This window comes from Sarcophilus harrisii, chromosome 5 (genome assembly GCF_902635505.1).
Source record: "Sarcophilus harrisii chromosome 5, mSarHar1.11, whole genome shotgun sequence".
Lineage (NCBI taxonomy): Eukaryota > Metazoa > Chordata > Mammalia > Dasyuromorphia > Dasyuridae > Sarcophilus > Sarcophilus harrisii.
Window position 1 is genome coordinate 178,466,142 of NC_045430.1, and position 24,410 is coordinate 178,490,551.

The 24,410-nt window shown below is 37.9% G+C and overlaps 1 protein-coding gene across 1 annotated transcript; it reads left to right on the forward strand.

Moving 5' to 3' along the window:
- Positions 1-3,553: 3,553 nt before the first annotated feature.
- Positions 3,554-22,784, forward strand: LOC116419382 (carboxypeptidase A4-like). Its single transcript, XM_031939058.1, has 11 exons — positions 3,554-3,618; positions 8,556-8,637; positions 9,062-9,175; positions 9,631-9,729; positions 11,115-11,216; positions 13,040-13,141; positions 14,520-14,633; positions 15,903-15,993; positions 17,154-17,353; positions 20,076-20,160; positions 22,429-22,784. The coding sequence occupies exons 1-11, from the start codon at positions 3,554-3,556 to the stop codon at positions 22,614-22,616; spliced, it is 1,242 nt and encodes a 413-aa protein (XP_031794918.1). The 3' UTR covers positions 22,617-22,784.
- Positions 22,785-24,410: the final 1,626 nt, after the last annotated feature.

Sequence of the window (24,410 nt, forward strand, 5' to 3'; positions counted from 1 at the left end):
TGTCTGGGGGACACTCAAGTAGCACCACACCACGCCCAGTGGGCACTGCGCTCAGAAATTAACACCCATTGGCTTCTTTTTTCTGAGTGTCTAGAAGCCAGCACAGACTGACAGAACAGGCAAACAGAGCGGATTTTGTTCTAAGACACCCAGACTTACTCTCCTTTGGTCGAACTGGAGGCGTTCACTGCAAGCTTTGCTGCAGCTGAAAAGTGCTCTCTTCCCAGAGACTCTGGAGCAAACTAGAGGGCTAAAGAGCCCAGATCTCAGCTGCCGCAAGACCCAAGGTGGAGACCTGAGAGTCTCTACTCTCTAGTCTTGCTCTCATTTCTTGCTGGGGCCTCCAAATGTAATGCTGGAGAAACCAAGGCCAGATAGAGATTAGAGTGTTTTTAATATTTTATTTGGGTTTCTGAGGGGGAGAGATTTTGGTCCCAGGGCTGATGTCTCAAAGCATTCAGCAGCAGTGCCTTAGCATCAGGAAGGAATGTGAATTTCCAATGAAGTATATGTTTCCATAGATCATGGAGAAAGGGGTGCAGTTTGAACACTGGTACACAGCAGGAATTTCCAAGGACAGACTATCAGTCTGATTCAGACAGTGTGTGTGTGGGGTGAGGATCATAAGTTCTTGATAACTTAGGAGAACTTAGGATTCAGGAAGTCTGATATCCCCTTATATGAATATTATCCATTTACAATTTATAACCTTAGAGTAGCCAACCCAAAATTATATCAGTCCTAATGGTCGGGGGTGGGGGGCAGTTACAACCAGGGGTATTGAGACAGAACAATTCAAGGAATGGAGGCAGAACTGAGGCAGAACAATTAGGGAAACTGAGGCAGGACAATAAAAGGAACTATGGCACAACTATGGCACAAAAGAAAGAAAAACAAAGTCCTTATAACTGATATGCTTAGTTTGCTGGTTAAACAAAATAACTTCCCTCACATACTATCTATCTACCTATTTCTATTTCTATCTCTGTCTGTCTATCATCTATCTGTTTGTCTACTCATATACATACCCATATATCCCATATCTCTATATAGAGAGTATATATACTGTGAAACTGTATATGCACATATACACACATACCCATCAACCATCTGTTGGGATACTGGAAATACTTCATGCATCAAATGAGGTCATGGTTAGTCATTGTGGTAGCCAGAACGAGAATTGAAAAGAGATTTAAATAATAAAATAAAGGATTTATATTTGGTCCTAGGGGTAATAAGGAGCCACTGGAGATTCTTGAATAGGTAGAGAGAGAAATAATCAGATTTACACTTCAATAAAAATAATAAAAGGAAATATAAGATTTAAATAAAAGTACTTATAAATTAGATATGAAGCAGACAAAAATGATGAGGTATAACAAGTCATGAAAGTGCAACATAACTTAAAATAAATTCATAGATTCAAACTGTCCTTAAACTGTGTTCAAGTCAAGGGACAGAACTTTATTACTTACAAAGGGAAAATTGGGACCTTTTATAAGAAAGTATTCAAAACAAGGTATGATAGCTATGCTAATTGCTTGCCTCAGAAAGGCAGCTAGTCATTAAGAAATATTTATACAAAATAAGTTCAGGGATTGACATTTATAGTTTGATGTCCTGAGTTCAAGATAGATATAAGATAATCATGTTGGTGAAAGAAATTCCATAAGGGACAAGATGATCCAGTTGGCATTCTAGGGGCCTAATAAATAATTTCTCAAAGTAGGTCAGTGCTTGGAAGGGACCTGATCTTTTCTGATTCCTCAACTTGTTAGTATTTTTTGGCCATCAAATTCCTTAAAATTATTTTTTACTTATTTAGAATTTTTTTTACATATAGTTATATGAGTACACATTATTCCTCCCCCGCCCTACTGAATTGCAGACTCATAATAAAAATCTCTTTTTTAATTTCTGTTATAATAAGAATAATATTTCCCCCTCCAAAGCCTTTCCAGCCTGCTGAGGAAAGCCCCTTAGATAGGATAGGGACAGGTCAGGATAAAAGGAAAAATGGTGGATTAAAGGTAATAACTAGAAATTTCACAAAAGTATTATGTTTGTGATTTAGAAGTTGCATGCCTGGGGGTGACTAGAATTTTAACTCAACTAAAAGCAATCTCTCCCTATCCCTGAAAGGATTGGATTGAGATTGGGAAATAACTTATTCTCTTCAAAAAGTCTCTTAAGTTCATTTGTATCCTCAATATATATCTATGGGACGAAACCCCAATGACTCCTGGAAGTGAGGGGCCCAGAAAAATGGATTAGAAATAGTGTGGCTCAATTATGAAATATTGTACTATTCTAGATTATACCTTCACATAAAAATATTGGGTGACATCTTAGAGCAGAGGCTTAATGGGAAAGTAGGAAATATGCACTGATGGAGAATTGCTTTGTGCTTTGGTGTAGAGAACTCCCGGGAAACTAGAGACTTTGGTCTCTTTGGTAATGGGTTATTCCCCTTCTGCTAAGATTAATCAAGGGTGCATTTTAAGCTTGAAATCAAGAGAAAACATAAGGTCCTGGTGCAATTACTGGGGCATTGTGAACTTTACATGAGATTAAGTCTCTAGAAACTGACAATATGCTTCAGAGAGTTAGATCATAGAAAACAAAGCAGGATTGTTCTCAGATCAAAGCCGTATATAATAACAGGGGTTTTAAGATATATATGCAATTCTCTTAATAAACAATTATGTTCAGTTATCAGCAACTCTGTCTCCTTATTTTCAACTACCACAAGCCCATTTGTATTGTGTGGTCCCAACACCCTGGCACTGTGCTAAAAGTTTTACATATTTCCTTGGATTCGCACAATTACATTCAGTAGCTATGTTACCCTACCAAGTTGCTTAGTGCTTTTGACCTCAGTTTCCTCATCTGTAAAATAAGCTCAAGGAAGAAATGGCAAACCCCTCTCTGCCAAGAAAACCCAAACTGGCGTCATGGAGAGTTGGACAATTGAAAAAAAAAGCAATAATAATAATAACATTCAATATACATATTGAAATAGAGAAGGAAATCACAAACCACTCCAGTGTCCCTGCTAAGAATTGTCCTAATAGGATCACAAAGAGTTGTTCATGACTGAAATGACTAACTAACAATCGCATCTTCCTTTTAGCTATTGTGAGGATAGAGTGAGATATTTGTAAATATGGCACCTTAAGGTGCCATATAAAGGCTGGCTATCATTGCTGTTATTAGTAGGATTCTTATTCTTGTCCTGATCACTCTAAACCCAGGTAAAGAAAAGACCCTCAGGGAACTAAGCACCCTATCTACATGCCCAGGTCTCCCTAGGTCAACCTTTCTGAGCCTGAGGATCAGGCTCACCTTGACTTGTCAATCAAGTACCTTGACCTTTATCATCCCAAAGGAATGGAAGGCACATGGATACAGATAGGAACAAGACCAGACTGTTATTGTAAGGGCTGCACAGGGGTGGGAATTGTATTTGCATTGTTGGGAGTCTGAGTCTACCTCTGACTCCTTATAAATACAGCCTGACTTGGGCACTTCATGACCCATCCTCCTGGACATGAGGTGGATACTGCTCTTTGGGGCCCTTATTGGGTCTATCTATGGCAAGAAAAATTTTAATGGGTAAGTTCTCTTTTTGGTTTATTTATTTTCTTTGATTATACTTGAAATATGGGAATCCAAGTTAAATCTCTTAGTATTTGTGTGTGTTTGAATGCTTTACACTCTTTTTTGTCTGTTTCTGTCTGTAGTTCTATTTTATAAATTTTGAGTATTTTCTACTTATTGTATCAATTCATTATTTTTATCAATTAATTACATTAAGCAATAAGTATATTAGGTCTTATTATCAATATTTTATCTTTTGTGCCATGTAGGTGACTCTGTTTTCTTGAAGCCTACATAGAAGTTGTGATCTCATGGATGCTAAGAGATTTTGAACAGATATGTATAGACAGTAGACTGTGTAGCTGTTATTCAAAGACCAGTATAGTTGAGGTTTGAAAGGCTCATTAAAAGAGGACGGGAGCAGCTAGTTGGTGCAGTGGACAGAGCACCAGGCCTGAAGTCAGAAGACCTGCATTCAAATTTGGTCTCAGACACATAACACTTCCTAGCTGTGTGACCCTGGGCAAGTCAATTAATCCTAATTGCCTCAGGGGAAAAAAGATAGAGACAGAGACAGACACACACACACACACACACACACACACACACACACACACAGAGAGAGACAGAGAGAGAGAGACAGAGAGAGAGAGACAGAGAGAGAGAGAGAGAGAGAAAGAGCAAGAGACAGAGAGACAAAGAGAGGCAGAGAGAGAGAGAGAGACAGAGAGACAGAGAGAGAGAGAGAGAGAGAGAGAGAGAGAGAGAGAGAGAGAGAAACAGAGACACACACACACACACACACACACACACAGAGAGAGAGAGAGAGAGAGAGAGAGAGAGAGAGAGAGAGGCTATTAGGTGGTGATTTTTTTTTGCCACAATTTATAAAATCATCTCCAAAGCTATTGGGTTGTAGAAGTTGAGGATATGTGGATGTGGCTAAAGTGGGGATGGTTGTAATCTATATCAGAGCTTCATGTTTCTTTGACATGAGAAACTTTAGTAGTTTTTCCTTTTTCTCTCATTGACTGATGAGGAATGTGCAAGGTAGGGCATTATATATAGTCTCCTAAACGTTCTGTTTAATCCTTGACTTTGGGAATACTCTCTTTAATATTAATTTATATTGTGCTTTAAAATTCACAAAACACATCATGCTAATTATTTTATTTACGTCTGCTATGTAAGCCCTATAGCCATAATTGATCCCATTTTGTCCTCAGTCATATACCTAGTCAGTGACAAAAATGGGATTTATACTCAGATCTTATTACAAATCCAGTACTCATGGCTGATACCTAATAAGCATTTAACAACTACTTTTAGCTTAATAGATATTGCTCTGCCACATGGACTTTCTATACACACATATATGTCTATATATACATGTTTGTGTACTTAACACTCTCTCCACATTCAAGGGCATGAACTTAAGAGGTATGAGATGGAGAAAGTACTTCAGACCCTTGAACAATCCCTGTGTCTAAGGTGTAAATGTGTGATTAGACTCCAGAGAATATGTCATGGGGGTGGGGGCAGGACATCTTCAGGCCTGTTCATTACAGATGAGATTCAGATACCTGTTGTGACATTAATTTCTGTTCATCTCCCTGTTGCTAAATGGCTCCTTGGGGTTGGGATACAGTCAATGGCTGTGGACACATTTTTCTCTCAGTTGTCCAGTCACGCAAGCTATGGCACAATGGATAGAGCATCGGGCTTGAAATCGGGAAGATCCACTTTCATGAGTTCAAACCCACCCTCAGCTGTGTAACACTGGGCAAATCACTTAATCCAAACTGGTCTTTGTTTTCTTATCTGTAAAATGAGAAGGAAATGGCCAACTTTGCCAAGAAGAGTTGGATATGACTCAACAATAGTGATTTTCCCAGTTGTTAATAAGATGCAGTATAAGGAACTCAGTCCAGCCACTGGTGCAAAAATTCTGCTCCATCATGGTGCCTGGAGACCCCTCACTTCATTATGAACAATGGTCCAGTTGCTATTAGTAATCAAGGGCCAAACAAGCCTGGGTTTTTATCATCACTGTGAATTTGTAAGAGAGGCAGTGTGGGATGTCATGGGACTCTTTCTACTGAGTAAGGACTTCTGGGTCCAAGCCCCATCACTGACACAGGCCGGCTATGGGACTCTGGGAAAATCAGTCTTAACCTCTATTATTCAGTGTGATTCTTCATACCCTATTTGGGGTTTTCTCAACAGAGATGCTGGAATGGTTTGCCATTTCCTTCTCCAGTTCCTCTTACAGGGTCCAAGGGCACACAGCTAGGAATTCTGAAACTGGATTTGAACTCAGATCTTTTCGACTCTGGGCCTGGCAAGTTCTTAGTTCCCAGAAAAATTCTCGGACTGTGAGTTAGTGAGCAGTTGCTGATCTGCTTGGTAGAGGGAGCTTCCTTGCTGAAAGTCCCTATACCAGTGAAATCAGGGATATGGTTTCTTTTTTTTCTTCTTTTTTATCAGGTCAAGTGATTAGCCCAGGGTCCCACAATTAGTAAGTCTCTGAGGCTACATTTGGACTCAAATCCCCAGGGCAGTGCTCTATCCACTGTGACACCACAGGTGTGCTTTCAAAAAAAGAAAGATTGAAAAATGAAACTACAGAGGCAGGAAAATGAAAATCCAAACCCCTTCAGCTAGAGAATGGTTTCCAGAGTATTAAACTCTGGAGTTTAACACAGCACCTGGCACACAGTAGGTGTTTAATAAATGCTTATTGATTGATTGAAATATGGATGAACTGGTCTGAAACACTAGTTTTACAAAGGCTATTATGATTTGTACACGGACTTAAAACAAGAAGAGCTAATTTTGCCGTTAGAGCATCTGGGTAAAAATCCTAATCCTAATTCTTCTCCCTTGTATGACTTTAGACAAGAGACTTGATCTCTGGATCTGATTCTTCTGTGAAATGATGAGCTTAAACTTGATGACTTTTGAACTTCTCCCAAGTGCAAATGTATATTCCTATTATCTTGTGAAAATCACTGAACAAAGTCCCCTCAGCCCACACCCAGTAGTTGCTCCTCTGGCCTGTGTCTGTTTTTAGTCACTGTGGTGCAGACCCTTAGAGCTGCCAGGGTGCCAAGGGGGGTAGGGTGAAGAATTTAATTTTCATATGAACTGATGAGATGATTTTAACTCCATCTCTCCTTCCCTAATCATTTGGCTAAATGTGAGACTGTGGTTCGGAGAATCTATTAAATCTCGGCATTTACAGCTTGTCAGGGACCACTGTGGGCCTTTGGTCCCAGTGCTCAGCACAGTGCCCGGCACATAGGAGGCACTTAATAAGTGTTTGTTGACTGACTGATTGATTTGAGGCCTAGTTTAACCTCATTTTACCATTAAGGAAAAGGAGGTCCAGAGAAGTGAGGCCATTTGTTCAAAATCTCACAGGGAATAAAATGACAGAGTCAGTATTGGAAGCCAGATCCTCTTGGCTTTTAGCATAATCAGTCCATCTCTGCCCCCAGAAAAACAAAGTGAGAGTCCCCTGCTAATCAATAATGTGATTGCCACATACAAGAGCAGCCTACCTGCATGGCTGCTGGGATCTCTGTTATCTTACAGATGTTCCTTTTTGATTGTGCAGATGTATGGGTAAATACTAGCATTGGGCCGTACTTTTGTTGGAAAGGAACTAAGTTTAGCCTCTGTTTTATGGAGGAGAAAACTGAACCCCAGAGATTATGGCACAGGTCTCACAGTGAGTGAATAGCAGAAATGGGACTGTGCAATCCAGGTCTTCTGATCCCCAGAACCCAGCGCTCTTTCTTCTACCTCATCCTGGCACTCAAGACCTCCGTGTCTGACTCCAACCTCTCTCTCCATCTGTATTTCATGTCCCTGCTTTCCATCTTTCAGCAACAATTTCAACAATAAACAATAAAACAATTTCAAATTTATTCTAAAACCATTGATTTAGTGATTATTATGGAAACCTTTGGGAGAAGAAAATTACATCAAATAATGTGGATGAGGATGATAGATTGCAAGTTTTTTGAGGATAGGGACTGTGCTGATTTTCATTATTCTATGTACAACATCGAACCCCTGTACAAATCACTTAACCTTTCCTCAGCATCCTCAATAGAAACTGTTGTTTGTCCTTCTTTCTCTATAAAGACATGAAGGAGATGATGCCTTTACATGCAAATGAAGTGGATTTGAAGGAGGGACATTTATATATGCACTTTGAAGTAGTTTTTACTTTTTAAAATGTTTTTTCTCCATTAATTTTTTATTTTATTTTTTACTTATTCCTCATTTAAGACTTATAACAACCCTATAAGGAAATTACAGGATGTTATTATTTCCATCAAGTGTTCATTGTAGCTGTTTCAAAGGACCCCCATCTTTGTCTACTGACATCTTTGTTTTTTTTGGTACTTATCTTGGACTAGTTTGCCATTTCCTTCTCCAGTTCATTTTATAGATGAGGAAATGGAAGTAGACAAGGTAAACTGACATGCTCAGGATCACACAGCTAGAAAGTATCTTAGGGTGGATTTGAACTCAGGAAGATGAACTGGTAATTCTATCCACTGCCATATCTTATATCTACCTAGAGGCTTGTCTGTTATCCATCTTATTAAAATGTTATCTCCTTGAGGCAAGGATTGTGATTTTGCTTTTCTTTGTATCCTTTGTATATCACAAAATTGTATCTTTTGTATCCTTGGCCTGTATCCTCAGGGCCTAACATGGTGCCTGTTATAGTAGGCACTTAATAAATGCTTATTGATTGATTGAATGACTGAAGGGAGAAAATCATCTAGCTATGAGACTGTCAGTAATACTCAGTGTTTGGTAAACGCTCATTAACTATCTAGCTGAGCCTAATTTATTCCAGGCAATTTGACTTTGGTTTGCTATGCCCTTGAAGAACACATGAACTTATGTTTATCTGTTTATTTTGATTTTAGGCACCAGGTTTTTCAAATTAAAGTCCGGGATGGAAATCAGATTGAAAAATTAAAAGAGCTGAGCAACATGCAGAACTCCATGGTATCCCATTTCCTTCTTTTGGGGCACCTTTTGATTCTTAAGAAGGATAATCTTTCATCAACATTCTTAATATTTTTGGTGACCTCACATTTAGGTTCAGTCATACCTGAGATTGTGATAATGAATTATGTACTACCCATTGAGGGTGATAAAGCAGTTTGTATAAGTTGTATCATCTTCTCACACTGTCCCTGTGAGCCAAGTTTGGGGATCTTATTCCTGTTTGAAGGATGAGGAAACAGGCTCAGAGACTTGGCTAAGATCCTCTAGGTAAAGGTCAAAACTTGGAGTTTTCTCCTTCAATCAGTTGGAATTGGGAGGAAGTAATGAAAAGTGATGCCCTAGTGCAGAGAGCACAGGACTTGGATCAGGAAGTCTCAAATTAGTTTCTTTTGCCTTGTTTCCACATTTTGGAACCTGCCAGTTCCCCCCTGAGCATCCTGTAAATGTTGTGGTTCCACCAGCCAGTCTGGAACTTGTCAAATCCTTTCTGGAATCCCATGGCTTAGAGTACTCAGTCTCCATTAAAGACCTGCAAGTGGGAAATTGAAACCACACTATGAGGTTCATTGTTGCTTCAAATTTCCCCATCTTCCAGAATGTGAACCTCCCACAGGTTGGCCTTGATTATGGAAGAGATGCTGTGGGCCTGAAGTACCAAAGGCCTGGGTGCCATTACGTTATTATGTTAGTCAACATTTCATTTGCCAGGCTACTAAAAAAATGTCATAGTACAATTATCCTGTACAATTGTTGTTTCCCAGAAATGTGGTTAGGATAGCAGAAAAGAATTGGGTGAATAAAGATGGGGAGGTTTGGGTGGTCTAAGGGGACTGGATGATTTCTTAGATTCTAAGAACTGTGACTCTTTTTAAAAGTGCTGGTTGATATTTTCCTATTAATCCTCATGTTGGCTGAAATTTTGATTAGGAGGACCCTCCCTTCAATAACTCCCATGGGCAATCCTTGTCATGCTGACATTGTCTATTTTAGGCTCTCTTCGATAAACAAATTAAAGAAATGAAATTCAATAGAAGAAAAGCAAAGCGTGATACTAACTTCAACTATGGGGATTATCACAGCTTGACCGAGGTAAATATTTCAAAACAAATTCAGATTAGTGGCTTTTTAAGTTGAGTGCAGCAGACTTACTATCTTCATTCAAGAGTAAAAGAAAATGTGGATTTTCCCCCGCCTTCCTTTTTCTTGATTTCCCTCCCTTTTTTTCTCATTCTCTTTTCACACCATTACTTATGTGGAAATATGTTTGATATGATTGTACATTTATAATGTATTTAAGATTACTTGCCATTTTGGAGGTGAGGGAGAAAAAAGTCAAAATCTTATAAAAGTAAATGTAGAAAATTAATAAATAATTTTTAAAAATCTTGGAAATTAAAAAAGAGTAAAAGAAAATGTTCTTAGCTCCTTCCCTTTTTAATTTCAAATAATTCATTATGCATTTAAAAATAAAATCAATTAAGTATAAATGCACAAAATCTGTACTCCAAAATTATGTTTGATATGTAATATGTTTCTAGTAGCTTATACTTTCTAAATTATTTATGTTCCTAGTAGCTTAATAATATATGTTCCTTAATCATATATGTTCCTAGTAGCTTTCTGAATCAATCCACTCCCTTCTATAATGTTTTTCATTTTCATTTTGTGATCATCAGCTACATTACACTATTTTTCTGCTTTTGGCTTCTTTACTTGGTATTCTTTCATTTGCCCTATCAGATTTATTCATATTTCTTAGAGTTATAATTTAAAGCTATTGTGGTATATCATTGCACTGACATACTTTGACAAGTTATTTTAACATATCTGGGGCTGGATTTCTTTATATGTAAAAAAAATGGTGAACTCGATAGTCTTCAAGTTAAATTAGTCTTTCACCAATTGTTAGACATTTAGGTTAGCTCTTGGTAATGTTTCTTTTGATCTATGCATGTTTGTGTGTGTGTGTGTGTGTGTGTGTGTGTGTGTGTGTGGCAGAGAGAGAGAGAGTATATAAATATATATATATAGACATAATTTTAAAAAACTTTTTTTGTTATGACACCATCCCTTGGGTATATTCCCAATAATAGGATTAAAAGGATACCTTTATTTGTCATTTAAAACTCTCCCCAATTTACTTCCAATCTATCTTTCCATGCTGATCATATATTATTCCTTCTCATTCATTTTATTTTCCAATCAAATGGACCCTTTTGTTCTTCCTCATATATAACATTCCATGTGTCTTAGCATCTTTGCATCTTTGAAGTGAGGAGGGCTTAATTATGAGAATTAATATGGTATGTTTTCAAAAATCTGCTGGTAGTTGGCAAGGTCCCAAGCATGGGTATGCTGTGGCTGATGTAACTGGAACCAAGGAGTTAGAAAGCTTGGGGGAAGAAAGTTTAGAAGGAAAAAATGTAGAGGGACACAAAAACATCCATTTACAACCAAACTCCTTCACATTTCAGCTTTATCGTGAGATGGCCAACATTGCTTCTGAATACCCCAGGGTAGCGAAACGGCTGAAGATTGGTAATTCTTTTGAAAAACGACCATTGTATGTACTGAAGGTATGTGTGACCATGTTAAGGAAATCAGGGCATAACTACACAGGTTGGCCATATCCTTGAACTTACTTTTCTGTTGTTACCAATAAGCAGTTTGATAAAAACAGGGAGATCTAGAAGCCTTGTGCTGGTTTTCCAGATTGGTTCATTACATTGCTGATTTACAGAGTTGGTTGTTCACAAAAAAGGAAAAAGAAAAAAGTGGCTGAGGCTTCTTAATGGTGAAACAGGGATGAGTGGAATTATGGTATTTCTGGGTGGCTTTTTATGGTGTATCTCTTGAAGAGCTCATATGTCTGGGCTGTGAACTCCGTGAAGACTGAGCACACAGAACATTGAAAGTGTGAGCAATCGATAATGGCCCTGGCCAAGAAGTCACAGTACCCTGGCCATTAGAAACTGTGGAACCCTGACAAGTATGGGTTTGTATACATCGATCAGTATTTGAATTTGTTTCTCAGGGATTTCAAAAATTCCTTTCCCCCTACCTCCAACTGTTTCAGTGGTGGAAGTATAGTGGCCACTAAAGAAATTGAAAAGCAGAATTCATGTCTTCAGAATTTGATCTGTATGAAAGACCCAAGTTCATGTTTCTTTTGTTTATTGTACGACAGCTTTTATAACCATATTCATTTACAAGTTTCATCAGAAAGGTTATCAACCTCAAGGTGAGGGGACCCCAAAATCAGAAATATTTCACATGAACCACACTATTCACCTTCCTGCAGTGATTGAGGGAGTTCTCCTGCTCTCAGAAATCACAGATTTAGTTTCTCTCTTATTTTCATTAATAAGACTATTTCATTAATAAGGGCTATAAGGAAGTATATTTACCCTTTCACAGGGTTATTGTGAAGGTCTAATGAGATTATATTTATAAAGCACTTAGCACAGTGCCTTGCACAGAGTAGGCACCCCCTTTCACCTGCCTCCCCCCATTTTTTCTGCTTTGACCAATGCCATACATTTGAGAGGCAGCTGGTCAGAGTTAAAGGTGATAAACTGCAACTGTGGAATAATATGAGGATAACTAACTAACATGAAAACTAAGTCTGAGCTTGTATTTTTTTTTTAAGTTGTAAATCAAATATGGCAAACCTCATCATTGGTAGAAGCCAGAATTCACCACTATTATCAGACTTGAAACAACTTGAGTACTAAGCTCATTTATTAAGATGAGCACTTGAAACATGGTTGGGATCTAAGTTATAACAACATCTTGAGTTTTTGAAAGGATATAATAGTATTTTTGGCCACAGCACCAATAGCTCTATGTGTGACAACTTTTGAGCATATTAGAATCAGGCAGGGAATATCTTGCATGTGATCTGTAAAAACTAGGTTACAAATATAACATATATGCAATTCATTTTCTTCCTGTTTGCTTCAAAGATTGCCCATGAAATTCGGACAGGTTGTAGGAAGGCTTTTTGCTATAGCATGATCCCCATTGCTAACCAGCTGGGCTACTTTCCTACAGACCACTCGGACAAATAGTGCCATTGATATACTTTACTCTGAATTATTTTAAATACATAAAAAGGAGAGAGTGAAAACACTTCTGAGCAAAGAGAAAGGGCTACAGAAGTATCCCTTGTCACATGGGATATAGTGGAAATATCTTGGGATTTAGTATTTGAGAGACTTGGCTTGGCCACTTACTAATTATATGGCCATAGGTAAGTCATTCTACCTTGCTTTTCTTAGTTGTAAAATAGAGATTCTAGAAATTGGACTATTAGCTTCACAGTGTTGTTATGAGAAAGTGTTTGGTAACATTTTGTGCACATGTATATTTGGCTTATGATTTGATTTCTATTTCACAGTTCAGCACTGGGAAAAACAAGAGACCCGCTATTTGGCTAAATCATGGAATTCATGCCCGGGAATGGATCACCCAGGCAACAGGAATATGGATAGCCAGAAAGGTCATGTCTCCTTCTGTGTATTAGACATTTTTGTGGGCAGGTGGGATTTTGTAGAAGTGATGATTTGGTTTCTGTACCAGGAAAGGCCTGCTGGACTGAACATGTCCCACTGACAAGTTGGGAAGTTACTGGAACAAAATATGTTCTTGAATGACAAAATGTATTACTGATGGTGTACAACCTGGCAGCTGACCAACGTTCATTCTGCTCTTAGGGACCCTGCTGCAACAGGATCAGCCCCAAGCAAAATTATAAAGCAGGCAAAGGTTGCCTTCAGTGGTCTCCCTTCATAGCTGTCCCCTAATCTTTTTGGGCACTCAGTGCTCTCATTGACTCTCCAGCCTCCTCAGATAGAAACCTGTTTCCAGCTAGCTGTCTCACTGGAAAATGACAAATGAAGTAGGAGAGATTGCCAAATAACGATTTCTCATCTTATTCCTCTGAGAGTTTTTTGCAGTTTAAATGAGTAGAGACTAATAGTGGAATTTCAGATAATATTGAGAGATTGATATGAAGAAAATAATTTGGGATAGGTTTGCTTTCTTGGAACTGCCTTTCAATCTTATAACCTGCAGGTCAGGTAGGCCCTTCCTCTGTGATGATATTATAAAAAAGGAAATTCCTTATTCACACTATAGTAGGCTAGAAAATTTTATCTCCCATTTTTCTACAACCAAATATCCTTCAACCAGACGTGAACTGGAAGCTGATCCTACCTATATTCATAGGAACAAATTCAGGAGATTTGTATGCTACAATTAGCACACTAGACCCAGAGTCAGGAAGACCTGAATTAAAATCCAAACCAGAAGTAGTAGCTACCTCCCAGAGTTGTTGTGAAGACCAAATAAAGTTATATTATAAAATGCTTAAAATCCTTAAAGTGCTATGCAAATACTAGCTAAGTATCATTGTATTATCTTGATCAAATTAATTTCACCTCAGGTTCTCATTTCCTTTTCTGCAAAAAGAGATTGAATTAGGTACCTTAGAACAGAAGTTCTTAACCTTGACTCTGTGAATTTGCTTTTAAAAATATTTTAAAAACTGAATTTCAATAGAACTGGTTTTATTTGTGATGTTATACATTTCACTTTATGCATTTAAAAGCATTATTCAGAAATGTGGGCCGTAGGCATGGACTAAACTATGTCCATGAAACAAAAGGTTAAGAATCCCTGCCTTAACATTTCATAAAGAAATGTCATCCAAGTGACTGATAACTTAATAATTAGATTTTGCTTGGAGCTGTCTACCTGAAGGTTGGCCTGTGGTGACTAATGGAGCACTATTCAAAGTAGTTGACCTTGGGCTAAAAGTCAGTACCAATAACAATACCTGAGCCAGCACAGCTGATGATGGTTTTCTCTTTGCTTAGATTGCCTCTGACTTTTCTAAGAATAAGCCAACCATTACCTCCATCCTGAATAAAATGGATATCTTCCTAATGCCAGTGGCCAATCCTGATGGATATGTTTATTCTCGAACCAAAGTGAGTAAGAACAAATGGAGTGGATTTGGGAGTCAAGAGCCTTGGTTGTATAGAGAAATGCTTGTGGGAGGCATTGTAGCACAGCAGAAGGAACACAGGATTTGAAGTCTTAGTAATCAGTGAAAATTGGCCATACTATTAGACATTCTCTTGGGATCAATCAGTGGACCACAGTTGGGTCTGAAAGGAGTCCAAAAGAGCCTTCAGTTTGAGGTACCACATTTCAGGAAGTGCAATGACATGTAGGGAATCTAGAGCAGAGTAACCAGAGTGGAGAAGGGACTGAACACTACTCTGAATGAGGATCATTGGAAAGGACTAGACAATTATAGATTCTTAGCCTGAGGAAGTGGGGAATAATGGCTATTTCTAAATATTTTTACATGCTAGTGTGAGGGATAGAAATCCTATCCAAAAATGATTACTCAGAGACCTCTCGAAGTAATAAGCAGAAAAGTTGTTTATTTAATTAATTCTCATGAGAATGAGCAGTTCCACCGTGAGGAGGGAAAGAGATCTCACGGTAGAAGGGCTAAAGAAGGGGATAAGGTATACAGTCTTTATAGGGTCTTTTAGATACAAAGGATTACATCATGTGTTTGAGGAACATTAAGAGGTAGGTGCCCCCCCTTTTTTATTGGATGTTATTCGTACCAAAAACAGCAGACACCTAGTTCCAGGAGGAACCACACATCAGGCAACTAATTGTTTAAACATCAATGGTTTGAACAGCAATAAATGCCATCATTCTAGGTTGGATACATTCTTTGAAATTCTTCACTTATCTTTACTACAGGACGCTGCTGGAAATTCTTTATCTTATCTTTACTGTAGGAAGCTGCTGGAAGTTCTTCAGTTACACACACACACACACACACACACACACACACACACACACACTAGTATCTGGGAATGGAGTTAGATTTGCTCTATCTGACCTTAGGACAGAGAGACAGATTTAAGCTCAATATAAAGAGAAAATTTAAGGACAGCATCCATTTGGAGCTGTCCAAAAGCAGCACTGCCAGCTTTGGGAAGTATTAAGAGCCTTTCACTGCTACTTTTTGGTGAGATTGTAGGGTAGTTTCCTGTTCAGGTATAGATTAGACTATTGTAGGTGGCCTTGGAAGTCCCTCCCTTCCAATTTTATACTTCTGGGTGATTGTGATCTCTCAAGTCCTTTCTATCTCTGAGAATCTGTGGGCAATATATAGATCATGATGATTAATACTTTGCATGTGACCCTCCTTTCTTGTTTGCGGTTTCCAGAATCGCTCCTGGAGGAAGAACAGATCCCATAAGCGTTTTAAGAAATGTGTAGGAGTTGACCTAAATAGGAACTGGGATGTAGCCTTCTCAAGTAAGACATAATGCTTAAAATATTTTGTCATCTTGTAAGTTTTTACATCATCTATAACAACACTTAGCATAGTACCGGCAAACAGTAAGTACTTAATAAGTGCTTACTGTTTTGTTGAAATGCTTATTAACTTCCCAGAATATTTCTCTTCCTCCCTCTCCCAGAAAGCCATCCTTTTTTTTCCCCTTGCTGAGGCAATTGGGCTCAAGTGATTGCCCCAAGTCACACTGCTAGGAAGTATTAAGTGTCTGAGAACAGATTTGAACTCAGGTCCTCCTGATTTTAGGGCTGGTGCTCTATCCACCATGCCACCTAAATTGTCCTACAGAGTAGGTTCTTAATAAATGTTTCTTCCTTTCTTTTTTTTTATTTGTTATTGGAAAGGATGACTCTTGAGGCAGCTAGGTGGTGCAGTGGATAGAGCAACAGCCCTAAAGTTAGAAGGACCTGAGTTAATGTAGTTCCAGATACTTAGAATGTCTTAATTGTGTGACCCTGGGCAAGTCACTTCCCTCAGGAAAGAAAGGAAAAAAAAAGAAAGAAAGAACTATTATATGCCAGGCACTGTGCTAAAAGTTTTATAAATGTTAGTATACACAGTAGGTGCTTCCTACATGCTTTTTGTCAGATTCCCTGATGACTAACCTGCTGAAGATGAACTTCTCCTAACAGGCTATTTCTGGGCTGTATTTGAAGCCTTCCTAGCCTGGTATAGGATCTGCTTTTGTGAATCCACAGTCCTATTTACATCATGGTGGAGCATTGAAATAGTTATATTGTAAATTATAACTTGCAAGTGCAAGACAACCTCCTCGATGTTTTCCCATATGATTTCTAGTCAGATTATTATAGCTAAAGAGAGGAAAATTTGGGGTGAGCCCAAAGGGCTCATGACAATGTAAAAGGAGAATTACTAATAATTTTTTTTATATTTACCTTTGTACATACTATATTCCCATAACAGAATGGAGCCCCCTTGAAGGCCTGAGGCTGTTCCATTTTACTTATTTTCTTCTAAGCACCTAGTACTATGCCTTGGACAGCATGGATATTTAGTAAATGTATCTTGAATTTAACTGAATTTAATAGATTTATCTTTCCAGAATCTTGTAGAGTCTGTTTTTTATTGATGTTTGTGCTTGGCTTGGTTCCTGTCACAGAAGGGACAACCAGTGACGATCCTTGTTCTGAAAAATACCATGGGCCCAACCCTCATTCAGAGGTAGAAGTGCAATCCGTGGCAAATTTCATTCTAAACCATGGGAATTTCAAAAGCTTCATTGATATCCACAGCTTCTCACAGCTTCTGATGTATCCTTATGGTTACATTAACAGCATGTGCCCTGACTGTGATGAACTGGTAAGTGCCCCTTCCCCTATCTCAGACACCCAGGAAATTTTAAAACCCTCAGTTACAATTGACTTGCCAATCTGTAGAGTGAAGGAAACTTTCCACAATGGGACATCCTGCTATCAATGAAAATGCAGATTCAGCACAAAAATTAAATTGAGAAAGACAGAAGGGAAAGGAAAAGAAGGGAGGGGGGAGAAAGAGGGAATGAGAGAGGAAAGAGAGAAAGAGAAAAAGAGAGAGAGGGAGAGAGAGAGAGAGAGAGAGAGACAGAGACAGAGACAGACAGAGAGAGAAGCAGATTGAGTATATATTCATAGAAATTCTTTAAAATCTTTTTTTAATTTTAAGGCCCAATATATTTTAAAATAAATGGCTTATTAAAAACTTTATTTTCAGCATCAGCATAATCAACTCAATGTGCTTAGTAATACTAAATAAATCATTAACATTTATTAATATTATATGCTTATGTCATATTCAGAAACTGTGCTAAAAGCTAAGGATAGAAGAAGCAAGACAGTCTCAACTCTCATTGACTCAAAATCTAATGAATAAATATTCTCATTTAGGTCTTTTAATTTTAATTTATTTTGTATTTACATTATGATATAATTTAGAAACAATTTTATAATGACAATTTATATTTATATTATTTTAATTGTTATAGTTAATTGTATTTAATTGATATTTTATGTAATTTATGTTTGTTACAATATAAAATTATAATTTATAAACAATTTTATAATATGATGCATATCTACATTACTTATTATTTTTCATATTTAATTGTATGTAATTTTAATTTATTTTACATTTAAGCATGTTAACCCTTATCTATCCTTCTCAGTCTCTGGTGCTCTCTGTTGCTTCCTCTACTGTCATAGATAGGTTTCCCATGTCCTTTACAAATTGTTATTGCCCCAAACCTCTCATAATTGAGGCTATGTTCGATAGAAGTTCTTACATGTCTATGTCTTTTCCCACATTTCTCTTTCATTCTCTTTTCTCTGAGTCTGACCTAGAGAGGACATAGCATACAAATCCCTGTCTTCACCTTGTGGCAATCAGTCCTTCACCTTGTAGCAAGAAACTACCTTGACCTTCCCTGCTTCTCACCTAGATCAAGTTTCCATGAGTTATTACAACTAGAAGGAACTTTAGATACCAGTAAGTCCATAAAAATGAGTCTAGAGGGGAGAAATAACTCATTCAAAGTTATCGAGCTAAATGGCCAAGCAAGACATTTTACCTACATCTTCTTTTTCTAAATTAGTCAAGCTTTTATTTGGTGTCTACTGGATGCCAGATAGAAGCAACTAGATGGCTCAATGAATAGACCCTGGGCCTGAAGTCAGGAACATCTGAGTTAAAATCCAGCTTCAAACATGTACTAGCTTTGTGACTTTGGCAATCTACTTACACTCTGTTTCTCTTAATCCACTGGATAGGGATGGCAAACATTTCCCAAGTAACTTTGCCAAGAAAATCACCTGGACAGTATGGTCCATGGGGTCAGAAAAAGTAGGACATAACTGAATAAGAAATGGAATTGAACTGGGATACCAGGGGGAAAAAAGGCAATCCCTCTTCTCAAGGGATTTTAATGGAAGAGAAAACATAAAAACCAGTTAGAGACCCGATAAATCAAAGAAAATCAAGAGAGGAAGCACCAGCATTCCAGGTGGTTGGGAAAGACTTCTGCTAGATGATCAGATTTTAGCTGGGGTTTGAAGGGAGCCAGAAGGCAGAGATAAGGAGAGAGAACATTCAAGGCATGAAAGTGAACCAGAGAAAATTCCCAGAGTGCTGAGATGGAGTGTCTATTGTAAGAAACAGCAAGTTCTCTCTTGCCATAATGCTCTGTACCTTACCTACCATGCCTTCTGATTCTTTTCACTACATTAATCACTAGCATTAATGTAGAAGAGTCTCAATGTTGAGAAATTACATAAATTATCTCAAGTAAGTTCTCACATCACAACCTTGCAATATAGGTATTATTATTATATTATTTTGAAGATTTTAAGAATAAAATTTTAAAGAAATTGAAGATTTTAAGAATAAGATTTTAGAGATATCATTTTAAAAATGAGGAAGCTGAAGTGCAGAAAGTTTAAAGAGTAATCATAACAATAATGGCTTATGTTTACATAACACTTACTGTGTGCCAGGTGCTGTGCTAAATGCTTTATGTTTATTACCTCATTGGAGCATCACAAAACCCCTGGGATTTAGGTACTATTACTACCCCCTTTTACAAAAGAAGAAACCACCAAACAGAAGTTGCAACTTGCCTCAGTAGTCTCATACAAATACTGAATTTCTGAGGCAGGATTAAAATTCTGACCCCGAGTCCAATGCTATTTATTGGGGATGGGGATGGGTGTATATATTCAGAATGTGACCTGAATCAGTTTAAAATGCAATTCAAAAATATTATTAAAATAATAAAAATATAATACAACACAGATAATGTTCATTTGAAGTTTTCTCAGGCAATATATGTAGTCTTCAGGAATCCATTCCCATCTGAAATTGACCTCACTGTACAGGTGCACCTAGTTCATCAGCTGGGCATTAGTTAATAGAGCCAGGGGCATGTGTTGCTCCAATGGGACCAGAAGCTGCAGAGAAAGAGGGAAATAAAAGAAGTTTGATCGGCATGAATATGTCCTTTGTTTCCAGGAGGATCATTATTTCTCACTTTGCTCTTGTTCTCTCCCTTTAGGACAAGCTTGGAAGAGATGCAGCAAGAGCCCTATACTCCTTGTTTCGCACTGAGTATGAAGTGGGATCTATCTACAAAACTGCGTGTAAGTTCTTACCTCGTTTATTTTGTAATTTGGAAAGTTCTTTGGGACATTAATGGAAATGCAGCAGACACTGGAAATTAGAAATCTCTTGTTTGCCCACCAAAGCCAAGAAGGATGGTATCTTAGGCTGGCCTGATTTTTACATTATTTATTTCGATTGTTTTGATAGTAACATTATTACATTAATTATTAATGTTGTATCATTAGATTATTGTTATTTTTATTATTATTCTTATAGTGCTTTATGCTTTACAAATTATTTTCCTTATAACAACCCTAAGAAATTGATTATACAATCATCCCCATTATATAGAAGAGGAAATTGATCAAAATTCGTTGGCTTAGCAGCTAAGAGTCCAAATCTCCTGAAACCAACCCAAAGCTCTTTCTATTACACCATCCCACCATTAAGATGGGAGCCTTTCCTGGAGATTTCAGAACTTATATTACAGGGTTATTTTTTGTTTCTACAGCAAGCCCCAGCTTGATGTAGCCCTGGTACCAATAACATGAATTGTGGGTTCTCTGGGTCTTTGATTCTTTCCCTGCTATAACTACAAGCAATTACTATTTATAGATTGTCTGCTGGGTGGTGGGGGTGCATGTCTTACCATGCATCCAAATGCTTGAAATGACTTCAAAACTTTCTCAGAAGAGAAGTATCAGTTTTAATTTCAGGGTCAAAGGCCCTAATGAGGCCTTTGAGGAGCTGGAAGGGTCCTTCATTTCCTAGCCAGAAACCCTTCTTAGCAGCCAAAGCAAGAATATGAGAGAGCTGGGACAGATGGTGGGCTGAATCCACTGGAGAGAGCCAGTCTTGGGCAGGTGTGGAGGTCATAGGCAAGATGTAGGGACTGAGAGCACTGAGGACCCTGTTTTCCAGAATCCATCCTTTGGTCTTAAAGGTCAGTCTTAAAGCCCACTTAATATCACTTTGGAGATTTATACTCAGAGACTCCGTAATAGGAGAGAGAAATTTTCTTCATTTTAGTTTTCACTGTGGTATCACTTCTTAGTAAATGACCCATTTTTATAAGATATATAAAGCATTTTGTAAACTCTTAGGCACTACATTTTTTATTCTCTAATCCATTCTGCATACTGGGGCCAGACTAATTTTCCTAAAATACTGATTTGATTTGTAGAGTTGATGTGGTATTAGGAAAGAGCCCTGTACTAAGAGATGGAAGGCTTGGACTTAAATCCTGGCACTCACACTTACCAACTATGTGACTTTAGATGAATCACTACAGTAATTTAAGCCTCAATTTCAACATCTGTAAAATGGGGATAATAATACTTGTAGCACAGTATCTAAGTTGTTCTTCAGATTTCTGTAAATAAGTGTGAATTTTTATAACAATTTTATAATTATATTTTTGTATATATAATTTTATAACAAATTAATTTCTAGAAGGAAGCTTGAGAGTTGACCTGGAAATTCTTGTTCTCTTTTCTAAAATGTGTTGCTTTCCCAAAACCATGTAGGAAGTAGAGCTTGGGCTGGTCCTTGAAGGATTCTGGGGATTCTAAGAGGTAGAGCTGCAGAGGGAAGGCAGTCTCCAAATGAAGCAAAATCTGTGCAAATTCATGGCTATGAGAGATAGGAAAGAGCATGTGTGTAATAAATGTGTAATAAATCTGGTAAGGTAGATTGGAATCAAGTTGAGAAAGATTTTAGATGACAAAAGAAATTGTGATTCTACTTTCTACTGCCTAGTATAGCTAAAATAAGCAACAAAAAATCATGTAAAAAATGAAATGTGTTATCTTTCTAGATTCCTTTTGGAAAGCTTAGTAGGAGGCCTAGATGTTTTTTAAAAACTAAGGTGTAAATGGGAAATTAGAAATTAAAAAATAGAAATTGCAGCTCTAAGTCCTGGTCTCTCAAGATTTCCCTGCACTCAACAGGAGTGACACTATGCTCAGATATTGTAACTCCATTTCATTATTGTTAACTCAGGAGAATCATTGCTTTAATACTATTGAGTGGGAGTTCTCCAAAGAAAATGTTATCAGAGGCTCTCCACCCTCTACTGAGTCAATGCTGAGTCAGAAATATGCAAGATACCTCTAAGTGCCATAGGATCTTCTCAGATTTAATCAACATGGAGTCTGAGAAAGGGCCACCTTGGAGCTGGAGAAGGATAGAAGATCATGTTCCAGTGTGTGTGTGTATGTGTGTGTAATGTTTTAGAATTACACACATTTTTGTATTGAATGTTGAAATATTCTTCCGTTGCCTACCCTTATTTTTTCTCATTACAGACATTGTCAGTGGCAATACTATAGACTGGGCTTATAAAAATGGAATTAAATATGCATTCACTTTTGAGCTGCGAGACAATGGCACATATGGCTTCGAGCTGCCAGCTGATCAAATCATCCCCACTGCCCTTGAGATCTGGCTGGCCCTAGAAGTGATCATGGTGCACGTTAAGGATCACCTGTACTAGAAAACCGCCTCTGATGCTGAAGGACAGAAGGATATGCTTAGGAAAGCACTGCTTGTACTCACAATCTCACTGTCTGTCATCCATTCAGTCATGAGTTCTATCAGATGATGGCATCAAGGCATATTATGTTCTATTATTGTGACGTGACCCCTGGTTATCCCAGAACGTTAGGGTTCACACTTCCTCCCTCCCAAATGAAAACCCGGCACAGATATTTCCTCTATTATTACATTCAGTCTCTTTTTGGAGCTTTTTTATATTTTCAGCCTCTACCTCTTTATGGCCCATTTTCTTTTTTCTTTCTTTTTAAAAAATAATCATAACTTTTTATTGACAGAATGTATGCATGGGTAATTTTTTACACCATTATCCCTTGTAAGTGTATTCATGTAAGTCTCTCTAGGCCTTTCTGAAATCATCCTCCTGGTCATTTCTTACAGAACAATAATATTTAGGGTCCGTTTTCTAAAGTTTCCCCTGGGGTTTGTTGTTTTGCTCAGGGGGATGATTTCCTGTGTGGAATTTCTCTCCACTGATGCAGAAATAGAGTATACAGGTTCTAGATATCTGAATTGTTTCTGATAGTCTCTTCCTTCTACTTTGCCTCATTGTATCCTCACAGCATCCTTGCCTTCACATTGTTTTGATTCTGGTCTCAGTTATTTCGCCATCTCTGAGTAACCCCCTCTCTTTCATCTTTCCTTCTATCTGGGCATACATGTTCTATATTCCCTCCTCCTAAATTCTCCCTCTTTCTTGCTTTTTCTCCTCCCCCTTTCTCCCTCTTCCCCTCCTTTTGTGGTCTCTTTCTCCTCTCCTCACTCCTTGCATTTTTCCTCCTTCCTTTCTTCTTTCTTTACTTTTTCTTTCCCTCCTTTCCTTTGTCTCCCCTTTTCCTTTATCTCTCCTTTTCTCCTTCTTTCCTTTCTGTTCTCCTTTCTTTTTCTCTCCTTTCATCTTTCTTCATCCTTTTTGGTCTTCTTCCTTTGCCCCCTTTCTCTCTGTCTTTCTGTTTCTTTCACTCTCTCTTCCTTTCTTTCCACCTTCTATGCCATGTTCTATGGCCAAGGCCTAACCAAATTTCAGAATTCACAAAATCCTGGCCAGTCTCCTTGCATTTCTCCCCAGCACAGGCTGCTCACCACCGTCTCTCCCTCTGCCACCAATGCTAGCTGAGCTGTCACTGCTTGGTTTATGATGTATAAAAATCATATATAGACTTTATTCAATAAATATTCATGATTGAGACTTCCCTTGGTTCTCTATTCCTTAAGTTACTTTCACGAATTGAGATCATGATTTAGGATATACCTCGTGTCTCTGAACTTTATTTTGGGAAATGATTAAAAGGTTCACGTGAGGGGCAGCTGGTTGGCTCAGTAGAGAGTCAGGAAGACCTGAGTTCAAACCTGGCATTAGACACTTAACATGACCTAGTGTGACCCTAGGCAGGTCACTTAACTTCAGTAGCCCCAGCAAAAAATAGTTTACTTAAATTATTATCCACTTTGTGTCAAATATAAGGAAGAAATAGATAATCCTTGACAACTAGTATCATGACGCCAAGCAATTATTACTGGTGATAGTAAACATCTCGCATTTGTGGAGTTAAAATTTTTCAGCGTATTTACACATTGTATAATGTAAAATTACTCATAAGAACATTGACCCAGTAACTATTTTAAAATTATGATTTCTTGTTTGTTTCTGACCTGTGTATATGTTTTGCTTCCCTCCCAGAGGGAAAATGTCCAGGTCTGTAACTATCCTACAGTCTGTAACCTCAGAGTTGCT